Below are 12,062 nucleotides of genomic sequence, written 5' to 3'. Positions count from 1 at the left end.
CTCTGAGTGCGACCCCCTCCCCTTATAAATTAAAATCACTTTTTTATATATTTAACACCATTATAAATGCTGGGGGCAAAGTGGGGTTTGCGTTGGAGGTGGACAGCTCACGACCCCCGTGTCATAACCTTGCTACCCCTTGAGGGGTCCCGACCCCCAGTTTGAGAACCCCTGGATATTGGTCAGTATCTTAGAGAATCTGGTATTGTACCTGCAGAAGCATAGCCAGCTTTCCAATATGTATGGGTTATTCTAGGATAGACAAAAACCTTTAATATATACGTATTCTAAGTAAGCAAAATCTCAGATTGTATCAATTTACAGCAATTCTCTCCATGTTCTGTCAACATAACAAGGGATATACAAGTCAAAACCAACAGAACTATCATCTTCACTCTTCTTTATATTATGCTTAACCAACGCTTCTCAAAATTCCACTCCTCCTTTTGCTCAAGAATTTTTCCTGATTACTATAATAAAAATATTGATACTTCATGCACCAAAGGACAGTTAGTAGATTTTTTCTTGAGGTAGTAACTTTAACAATTTTGTACCACTGATTTAAAGGACAGCCTATTAAAACTTATTCTATTTTTAAACTTAATCCTAAAGGGGATACATAACTTGAATGAAGCAGTAAGAATGGTCAACCCACCAGTACCTCACTATAGTTGTTCATGCCGCAGAATCATGCCAAAAATTGGTATTGACATTAAACTTTAGAAATATGGCTATTTAACAACAAGAAATGAGACTGATCACCCCATGTCAAAAATGACAGCAGAAACAAGTGTTCAGAGATAACTGTCAAAAATAATTAGAAACAATAAATGTCTGCTGTATCAGGAAAGATTGAAAATATTGGGACTGTTTAACAAAAACATGGAGGTACACCAAGTAATGAATGATATGGAGAAGATGTATCAGACACTCCAAGCTACCCTTTTCTCTCTTTACAAGAACAAGGAGCTTTTCAATGAAACTGAAAGACAGCAAATTTAAAATGGGTAAAAGGAAATATATTTACCAGAACACATAATTAATATTCGAGGCCAAGAGTTTAGCAGATTTCAAAAAAGGATTTACATGGCAAAAGAGGCCAAGAACATTCGATAGGATTAAAACCCTTACGCTTCAGGCCATATGCCAACCGCGAACTGAGTTAAAATGAAAAGATCCCTATGAAAAGTCTCCATAATTGCCCATTGCATGGTTTCTTGCAATTTCCTCTTAAAGCATCAGGTCTGATCAGTGCCAGAGACAAGATACTGGACTCGATAGGCCACTGGTCTGATCCATGAGGCAGTTTCCTCTACTGTAGTATACTACCTTAATGCTGCGTATGAAATTCCCCAGCAATATCCTAGGTGTAATGACAGATTTCTCTTACTTCTTCAAAAAATTAAACTGTGTGTCAATAAGCTTTGTTTTTAATCCACTCAGAGAATTTTTACATACTACTTTAAGGTAACTCACAATGTGTGTGGATGAACAGGCCTCAAATGGCAGTCAGGAAGAGAAAAAGTTGAAAATAATGCCAAAAGGAAAACAAGGGCAATGGATCCTTTCAGTTTCCTTCACCCTCTCAGCACTGTAGCTATTCAAACCTTGCTGGCAAATATCCACACACAGAGATAACTTACAGAGAACTCTGACATTAATGGACGATAAACCCAAGTTATTTCTTCCAAACTCTCCACAATTGAGGGAAAGGTCCTTTGTAATGAAAAGAAAGAAAAGATGGAGGCTAGAACGGACATTGTAGAAATGCAAACAATTTTTAAAGTTATTAAGCAAAGGAAATTTGGCAGCTGAGTGAATAAATGAATTCCCAGGGAACAAGATTTACTTTAGAAATGTGTAGGTTTAAGGCACTCCGTAGTGGTAACATGTTTGTAACATGTTACTGGCTCTAACTTGTTTTTGGATCCAAATAAAATGTTTAAAGTCTTTTAGCAACCATGGTCAGTTAACCACGTTTCACCTCTGTGATATAAGATAGCAGATGGCTGTGTTCCTCTAACCAGCAGCGTATTGTCTGAGTGCAGGCCTTCTTCCTCCCAGTTCCATGCAGTAGAGTCCACCACACAGCACTGCCTCATGTGCTGTTGATGCTTCTCTGAACAGGTCCTTTTAGCAGTCAATCACTTCCCTAGGCACCATGAGATAGCTGCCCTAATTGTCCTCAAATTAACATATAAATATGGTGTAGTGGTAGGTGTGGATGCACAAAGGTGGTTGTGATGGCAGCACTAAACCATATTTCTTGGTATCTTAAGTGATCATGTACACTTTCTGGTCACAACATTGTAGCTAAAACTTATGTGGACAGTGCCCGTTTGCTACAGACAATGCTGAAGCTCAGTTCTGTTTCCATCCACAGTTATAACTGATAAACATAAACACTTTGAAACAAATAGTAAGTTACTGAAGAAACTGATTTATAGCAAGATAAGTTTTAAATGTACAATGTGAAAAATAAACTGTCAATATAGAAAATTAAAGCACATTTGATACAAAAATGACAATGCAGGTTTTTTTAATTGTCATTGTTTTAAAAATGGGTTACTATTCTTTATTAAATGGCTGATCAACCATCTCTGATTTGTACAAAGTAGTATTTATCAAAGAGGCTTTCACGTACTAAACCATTCTATTTATGGTTGGGCATTAAGAGCTCTAATATCTATTTAGCCGATATTGTAAGAATATTGATAATTCCCCCAATTATAAATATTCCTCTTTGAGAATATGAACCTGTTCAGTCAATTAAGAGGTATAATCAGATTAAAATCGGATGGAGAAGTAACAAGTGCTGTATTTTGATTTTGTCCTAAATTAAACTACACTTGATCCTATAAGTGCTGATACGGTGAAAAATTTACTATTTTTACAAAAGCTGCTTTGTCATCCTGTTAAATTTAATTCTTGTTGCAGGAATATGACAGAAGAACATTCTAATATAAGTTAGTATATCTCCCTTCTGCAAAAAAAAACCTAACAGAAATGATGCAATGATAATGCTCATTAATATGTTTTAGCAGTTGACAATCAAGGAAACTTTTTGTTGGTCCACACTAGGGTAAGAGCATATAAAAAGGAAACAAAGATATCAACAGAAGTCTCATGAGCAAATCTGACCCACTTTTTGTGCTCGTTATACTCTATAAGTTGTGAAATAAAAATGAGAAACCTAGTGCTAAAGTCTGAAGTACAATAGCTCCAAAATAGGAAAAAAATACTCTAAAACTATCCGAAAATGTTTGGACTGTTCTTCACAGAGAAAATTAAATGACAGCTGTTAGACCTGGAGTGCTCTAATCGAGACACTTGGCATTTGTTGAGATTTTCAAAAACCAAATTCTGAGGCATTAAAGAGAAAGTTAGGGCCTTTTAAGGAACTCCAAAAATAAATAGTTCTATTTTTTACCAATTCTAATTAAAGTAAAACATTAATGACAGGAGGAAAATTACATTTGCAAATGTAAATATCTGTTATATTCAGGAAGAAGCTAGCTCTAAAGTTTAAATGATTTGCACCGATGTTTAATAAACTCTCAGATCAGACTTCCTTCATAATGCATATTCATGATCCATCCAGCTGTATTCACAATGAACTGATTAACAGCATGCAAACGGACAGAAGGATATCACAAAAGGAGAATAAAAGCACAGCGTAAGCTATTCTTACTACCCTCCCCCCCCAAGTATTTTACCCTTTGTGTTGCTTTACTCCTTACCATGCCCTCGAAGCCAACTCTGTAAAGATTTTTAGCACCATTGTCCCATAAAACATATGCTGCACTGTGTGGACTTGATGCACTCCAGTCCTGGATTTCAGTTACCTATTGAATTTAAAAACAGAAAAATAGGGTTACAAAAGTTTAGCAACATATTTTGAACTTAAAACTTCCTCCACCACTTCTACCTATAGTTAAAAGCATGATACAGTGGGTTTACTGAAGCTTTTTTTTTTTTTTAAACCAGAACTCCAGTTCCCCAATGCCATTTTATCATTTTCTACCAACAACCTTCATACACCTTAATTAATGCTATTCCTAGGAAATAAACATCCAGATTGCCACTTTCATAAGATACATATTTTTCAAGTAAACTGGTTTAAAAATGGTAGAGAAATACAAAATGAAATTTACTGGTTTACAATGCTTTTACGAGTCCTCACTAGAAAGAAAACTCACTAAAAATACCAAAAATGGCAACGATTTATTCTTAGCACTTGTTTTTGTTTTAAACTAGTTTGGTTATATCAGGCTGGTAGCCTGCAGGTAGCAGTCTGTATTATATTACCCAATTTTAAGTCTAATCCCAGTCTTTGAATACCAGAACAGAAGGAGAGTGAAGATGAAAAGATTGGGTCTCTGTATTTTTTCTTTGCATTTCTGAAATACTGATGCCATGTATCAAATGCAACTCTGAAGAGGCATCCATAACACACAAGCATCTTTCTGAATGTACTGTCTTCACTGTCTTTCTCCCAACACTTACCCAAAAACCTCTCTCACTATTTGCTCCCTCTTTTGATCCCAAGAGGCTAACTCCAGATTGTATATAGATTTTTCATAATACCAGACTACACAGTAACTATCTTTGCACAGCAAAATATTTTATTTAAATCTTGTTTAGACCACAAAATAAATTTGATTCAAAGCATCAATTCACTAAACCAATAAGTTATTTCTCATTTTCTAGAATCTCTTTTTTATGCATGTTAAAGAAATTATACTAAGCCTTATTTTCTATTTAAAATCCACATTTAGATCAAGTTCTTCTGGGCACATAATTAGTTCTCCTGCATGTTTTGTACAGTTTGTTTCCTAGAGCAGGGTGGGCAAACTTTTTGGCACAAGGGCCACATCTGCGTGGGTAAATTGCATGCAGGGCCATGAATGTCGGGGTGCGGGAGGGAGTGTGCGGTGTGGGGGGGGTGCGATGTGCAGGAAAGGGCTCAGGGCAAGGGGTTGGGGCAGAGGAGAGGTGTGAGGTATATAAGGGGGCTCAGGGCAGGGGGTTGAGGTGCAGGAGGGGTGCAGCGGGGGTTGGGGTGCAGGATGGGTGTAGCAAGGGACTCAGGGCAGGGAGCTGCGGTGCGGGGTGCAGACTCCAGCCCGGCACCACTTACCTGGAGCAGCTCTAGGGAGGCAGAGCCGCGCATCGGAGCCAGGGCAAGCAACCTGCCTGCCTGCCCTGGCCCCGGTCAATGGGAGCTGCAGGGGGTAGTGCCTGGAGGCAAGGGCAGTGCGCACAGCCCTTTGCCCACAGCTCCCTGGGGGGCCGCAGGGACATGGTGCCGGTCGCTTCCAGGAGCAGCGTGGGGCCCGTAGAGCCATGGGGGTGGCAATCCCGTGGGCTGTAGTTTGCCCACCCGTGTCCTAGAGTCATTATTTGTCAATTAACAGAACTGCATTTGATTTTATATTAAGTTTTAACATGCTGAAGAGATCTTTATTCCAAAACATCAGGCTAGCACGTAAAACTATTTCATGAACAAGTCAGTAATGTAGTACCTCCAACTAAAGAACTTCCAGAATTGTCTAAACTCCTAAAAAACCCAAATCTAATACAACTGGAAGAGCCCCAAAATAATAGATCATAAAATAGAAACCTGTTAAGTAAGCACTTACATTTTAAAATAACCTGCTGAGCCAGTGATATACAGAGCAACTTGGTTTGTCTGATAGCAGTGAAGAGAAAGCAAAATCCCCTATTGTGTAGGTTGATTGAGTGGGTACGTCTGAGAATATTAGCTTTTACATGAATTCCTGAATGGTCCTAAAGCTCATCCAAAATATTTTCATGAACATTCCAAAAACAGGGAGTTGAGATAATCTGCAAGTCTCATATTTTCGATTTTGATCATTTAAGCTCAAGACTACATTCTGTAAGAGTGGTCCTAAAACTTTTGTACCAGTGACCCCCTTCACACAGGAAGCCTCTGAGTGCAACATCCTCCACCTCATTATAAATTAGAACTCTTTTGAAAATATTTAACACTATTATAAATGCTGGAGATGAAGCAGGGTTTGGGATGGAGGCTGTAGCTCGCAACCCCCCTGTAATAACCTCATGACCCCTTCAGGAGTCATGACCCCCAGTTTGAGAATGCTTGTTCTATAATAACTTACAGCAGTACAAGTGGTAGTCATTTTAAAACAAACGCTTTAATGGTAAACATCATTATGTTTCAGAAGTTTATAGAGAGACATAATCTAAGCACTTGTTACCCATAAATAATATGTGATGTATTTTCTTATTTAAGCCATTTTTGTTTTTACCTTCCCCCTACGTCCATTGCCACCATCTTGATCTTCCCATTGCCAATCAACTCCTCGTACCACCCTGGCACCTGCAAAGATTCCTCTTGCTGTAATTTTCTTTGATTTACGACGAGACTCTAACAGCACCCTGAAGTTAAAATTCAAATGACAAGTTAATAAAAGCAACACACAAGAGGTCCTGAAATGGAGCATTTAACCAACACTTAACATTACTGAACATTAAAAGATCCCACAAAATTAAAAGAACTAGGAAATGCAGGGTTAAGTGAGTAAGTTCATCTTTATGAGAAAGCTCAGCACATTGTATTGAAAATTCAGCATTCTGAAAAGTCACATGCTGAAAAGCTCTTCTTTCCATGTCTAAATTTTACTTTTTTGCGATTAACATTTTAAGTAATATTAAGATAATTGGATTTGTATCTCCAGGGTTCCTGATAATACATTTTATTGTTTTGGCAATACGATGCTAACACCTACATACGGGTATTATCAGATATTGTTAAGATCAGTAAAGCAGCATTTATAAATAATGTATTTTTGCTCCTGTCAGGGCCCACTCTAAGCAAATTTCAAGATCTACGTAAATCTGTATTTTCCCCTAATTCTGTATCCTCTTTTTATTCTGGCAGTTATTGTGACACCCTGGCATCGCCATTTTCACCACTGTCATATAATTTTGATATGTTTTGTACAAAGTATGCCTTGTGAGGTATCATTCTAAAAGTCTTGATCTGCTGAATGTTAATACCCTGCTGGACTGTATGTGCTATCATATGTGAAGTTATGAAGTTTTGCTATGTGTGTGTTACTGAAAGATGTTGTGAAGTTGGAAGCACCCACAACAAGCCTTTCAGGTACAATAATGAAGAAGCTAGCCAGAACGAATGGCACATCAGCAAAGACAATGGCCATGCAAAAGGCTTGTCCTCACCAGGGGATGCTTCAGACAGCCTATGGCTAATGGCTGCCATGACTCATGAAGCATGCATGGGCATGTGACCAGACTACATGATACTGAACTCCATTTTGATACCTGTATTTTTGCACAAACTGGGCTGGGAACTTGGCTTGGAACAAAAGGCATTCCCACCTTACGGAAGAAACTATAAAAGGAGGAAGTGACATCATCAAGAGGCCTCACTCCCTCTACAACTCAACACCTGAGAAACAAAGACTGAACTGGAGGAAGTGCTGGACCCAGGGTAGAAGAGGATTCCTGCCTGTGTATAAAACATCTACAAACTGCTTGTACTATCTAACAAGATGAGACACTGTTTGTCAAAACCTGTGTATTGTATAAGATTTAGATTGCGTTTCTGTTTATTTGCTAGGTAATCTGCTTTGATCTGTTTGCTGTCACTTATCACTCAAAATCTGTATTTCTGTAGTTAATAAATCTATTTTATATTTTTTACCTAAAACAGTATGATGTGAGTGAAGTGTGGGGAAAAAAAATCTCAGCTCAGTTAACAAAGACTTTGTGCATATTCCTCTCCACATCGATGGATGGGACAGACTGGGTAATAACTCTCATATACTGGTCACATTTTTGACCAAGGCAGGAAGATATAGCTCTGGCATCCTAGGCTGGGGAGCTTGGCGTATTTTGGCTGAAGCCTCTCTATTGTTGGTGCATGCACTCATGAACACAGCTGGGTGTGGCTCCTGCCCGTGAATGATGGTTTGAGTGCAAGCTTGGAAGGCTTTGCACAGTGTGAGAAGGGAGCCCAGATTAGTAAAACAGAGGGCTCAGTTGTACTCCAGTACCAGGTGGCAGGACCCATCACAGTTATATTTTGGTACCAGGCTATTATTCCCCCTTGTTTTCATATTTGAGGTCATTTGACAAATTTTTTTTCTTCCTATTGCACATTTTGGAATCCTTCACTCAATATTTTAACTTGTCTTCCATCACTCTTATTTTTCTGTAGTGCAAAACTGTTCTCAAAATCTCTTCTCCTGCCCACCCTCAATTTTCTGCAGAATCTAAGTTACATGTCCCCAATGGATCTGCCTGAACTGGGTACTTCCTTGACTGCAAGTGGAGGTAGGGACAGAACTGAATAGGTAAAATTAAAATTTTCTCCGAAGAGCTACCATTCTGAATGCCCATACTCCCCCACTCTGTTCCCTAAAAGTCACAATGACAGGAAGCTTGAGATTTTTGGCAGACAAAGCATATCTTTAATCTAAACAGAATTTTAGATTCCTCCTCTGCACCCCTACAGCCCCGCAACCATTTTAGGGAGAGAATAAAACTCTCCTGCTGAATTTATCACAGTCAGCAGATGAGGAGTCACAGAAAGAATAAGCTGCTATGGCAAACTATGCAAACAGCAGATCATAAGTCTTCTTAGTGATTCCTTCTACCTTTTCTGTCCAGCGAATGAATGAGCGTGACGAGTCCATAAAGAGATGTTTTGTTTGGAACAGAATTTTAGCCTTCTGTCAAAAAAACTTTTAAAATGTCTACAAAACAGAGATTTATCAATAGTAGATTTGACATGAACATGCAGCTCACCATACTATTCTGGATTCAGGAATTAAATTGGCTGAGCTCTCAACTTACTCCATTATTCTTTGGTGAAGGTATCTCTGAACATTTCTTTTGAACCTTCCCTCAAATTCCACAGCAAAAAAAGTTAAATATTTTCAGTTCATTTTTCACAGCTAAGGTGGATCCAACAGCAACAAGTTTCTGGAAGCTAATGGAGCCTCTCTGTGTATATGAGCTACATCATCAAGGGAGAAGTCAAACTGGGCTACAGGAAGAAGCTAAGGGGATGAGCATTAAGAGGCCATAAGTATATGGTGAGCCTATGGATTGCTATCACTGCTTATCTCTGAAAACAAGACAAAAAGGGCATGTGCTGGAACAGACAAACATAGAAACATTTTGGCTATATCAAATACCTCTTTTTAAATGGGACTGGAAAGTTCAACTATCAAGCAATATAAAGATGACTACTCTGCCTATCAGTGTAATGGGATTTTAAACAGAAGCAGATTTGAAAAAAGAAATATTTGTACAGAAATCAATTTATCTTCCAGGTCATTTTCTGTGTTCTAGTAAATATTATTGAAGACTTGTGTTTGAAAAAGACATCTTCCCCCCACTGTCCCAACTTATCCTTTATGTCTCATCTTCCAGCAAAGTCATAATCCTGTTTCTAATACAGATATCCTGTTGACATTATGTATTTTGGTGCCGGTATACTACACTGGTACAAAGATCAGAAATACACAGATAGGTGATTTGTTAATAAAGCAATTACTGTTGGCATTTAAGTGGTCATGGTTGGGCTTCAAAGATAAATGAACAGAAAAATACACTGCAGATTCTACTGGACAGTCTGTAAGATCAAATGTCATGTCTCTCCAAACATATACGTGCTATGTTAAAGCTCAGGTATGAAACACTCTACTTCATGTATATTTGTTTCAGAAAATATATGAAAAGCAGTCTCAATCTTTCACAGAAAGAATGAAGACTTTTCCTTGACATTACTTGTATATGAAACTTTTTCTTTCAAGAATGCACTGTTCTGCCTTCTTTCCTTCTCACAACCAGAAGTACAGCTAGTGAATTAGGACTCTGACACAGTAACAATACAGAATGCTGTAAGGAAAAAGAAATACTGAGTTTGGGACATCATAATACTCAGCACCTACATAATAATTTTAATTGTAAATCTCAAAGCATTTAACAAAGGGCAAGTACCATATTCCCATTTTACAGAGAGAAAGCATGACAGAGGTTAGGTGACTTGTCTAAGGCTGCAAAATAAATCAGTGGCAGAATCAGGAACAGAATCTGTGTCTCGAGCAAATACGTTATATTGCTAAATTTACAGTAACCAAATTAACGGTTAGAAAAACTATTTATCTACAATAAGTTACTTCCCCTATTTAAACTCAGGAAAAAACACACATTTTACCTTTCACTTCCTGGTGTGGTTATTCTATAAAAACGATGCCTCAAGTGATGTTTGTCCCCATGATAACAAACTGTGCATAAGTCATAATTTGTGCATTCAGCACATTTCCATCTGATGCCAATGATTGGCTGCTGTCGACAAGTATCACACATAGTTCCATCATGCTTGATACCTATGAAAACAAGAACGTGACAATGGTATGATTTTTAAAAATACTATTTAGATCTTTATTGCTATCCAAAATTCAATTAAATGTATTGTCAAAGAATACTTGAGCAAGTAGGGGTTCAGTAGGGGAAACCATATTAGCCCATTGCAATCAAAGAATTATGGATGGGGTGGGGGGGAAGAGATTTGGGGACTATCATTCATCTTTCTGGTTGCTAGTCCATGGCTGAAAGGTCCCTCCCTTCTCAACAATTAAATATATATTACAGACCACATTTATTTTTTTCCCAGCTATATACTCAATACAGATATTCAAAGAAGAAAGATAATGAAGTTTCCCTTAACTTCTAGAGATTAAATTGTCAGAAATCCCCATCAAAAATACTATCTCTTGGGGAGTTTTAACTGTCAGGTTAATTCTCTATCAATGGATCAATAAGGAACTGTAACAACTATTGTGCAGTGACACAGTTTATGTTAAGGATCTAACAGCTGATGCTTTAGCATGATTTATATTTAACATCCATAGGACGACGAAGGAGCTTAACTTCTGTCCATCTATATTTTTAACCACAGTTTGAAAAATGTACTTGCTTGTGACCAGTAGGAAGCTCTCATGGACAACTGCCATTATTTCAATAGAATCTATGCTTTGATTTTTAAAAAATTAAGTATCTTGCTTCGTTATTAAGGTAACTTGCCAAACCTGAACCACATGCAAACTGCTGGGGCATTGTTTCCTAAGTCTGCCAAAAGAGAGCCCCAAAGTCTCTCCATATGCTCACAGCTTTTCCAAGCTATAGCAGAGCAAGAACCAAGCAGGCCTAAGAGTTGTCACTGCTGATGTTCAGAACCCTGTGAACAGCAGTAAAATGGACAAGAATCAAGTTAGCTAATGTTTAGGAATGTTCTGAGCACCAGAAGCTATAAGCAGTGGTGCTATTCGGTGATCAGGGCAACACAAAAAATGGATGCTGGAAAAGGGTTAGAGTAGCGGAGAATCCCCCCAGTTACCCAGCCTTAAGACAGTTAGGCACCTCTGACATCAGAGAGGAAACAGACCAAAAAAAATAAAAGGTTCCTTCTCCTGCCCAGAACGAACAGTGGTTTGGGAGTGAGGCCAGGTCTACACTGCGACTTTAAATCGGTTTAATGGCCGATATACCGATTTAACGCTGTACCCGTTCACACGACGTCGTCATTAATATCGAGTTAAACGGCTCCTTAAATCGATTTCGGAACTCCTCCCAGACGAGAGGAGTAGCACTAAATTCGATAGTGATAACTCGGATTAGGGTTCGTGTGGACGGAAATCGACGTTATTGGCCTCCACTACCAGCGGTATTCCCCCAGAATGCAGCCACGAACCGCGATCTGGTCGCATACTGAACTCGGATGCGCGAGATGCCAGGTCAAAACCAGGAAAAGTCCGCGATGACCTTAATGAATTCACATTTCCTGCTTTCCCACGGTGGGCTTGACAAAGCCACGGTGCAGATGCGTCTAAATGCAAAAGTAGCTCTCATAGACTGTACGGGAGATACTAGAGTCTGATCGCTGTATAGGGAGACAAAATCAGTTGTATCCAGCCCGTTAAGAACACCAACTCGGCCAAAGCATTTGAATAAAAAACTCGGATACACAATGCTGCGTGAAAGCG

The 12,062-nt window shown here is 38.6% G+C and overlaps 1 protein-coding gene and 1 long non-coding RNA gene across 3 annotated transcripts in view; one reads left to right on the top strand and one right to left on the bottom strand.

Moving 5' to 3' along the window:
* Nucleotides 1-7,429, top strand: part of LOC116833997 (uncharacterized) — a 49,314-nt gene extending 41,885 nt beyond the window's left edge. The window contains exon 3 of the long non-coding RNA XR_004375844.2: nt 6,926-7,429. This is a non-coding gene — a long non-coding RNA (uncharacterized LOC116833997). The remainder of the gene's footprint in view (nt 1-6,925) is intronic.
* The window catches only part of MIB1 (MIB E3 ubiquitin protein ligase 1), a 143,337-nt gene that overhangs the window by 103,384 nt on the left and 27,891 nt on the right, over nt 1-12,062 (bottom strand). For both annotated transcript variants that reach the window (XM_032795805.2, XM_032795804.2), the window contains exons 2-4: nt 10,235-10,406; nt 6,294-6,423; nt 3,741-3,845 (exon numbers count right to left, since the gene is read on the bottom strand). In XM_032795805.2, coding sequence (XP_032651696.1) covers nt 3,741-3,845; nt 6,294-6,423; nt 10,235-10,406 — 407 coding nt within the window. The remainder of the gene's footprint in view (nt 1-3,740; nt 3,846-6,293; nt 6,424-10,234; nt 10,407-12,062) is intronic.

The sequence above is a fragment of the Chelonoidis abingdonii genome, chromosome 2 (assembly GCF_003597395.2).
Source record: "Chelonoidis abingdonii isolate Lonesome George chromosome 2, CheloAbing_2.0, whole genome shotgun sequence".
In the NCBI taxonomy this organism is placed as follows: Eukaryota; Metazoa; Chordata; order Testudines; family Testudinidae; genus Chelonoidis; species Chelonoidis abingdonii.
The sequence above is the reverse complement of the archived record's forward strand: the minus strand, read 5'-3'. Positions and strand labels throughout refer to the sequence as shown.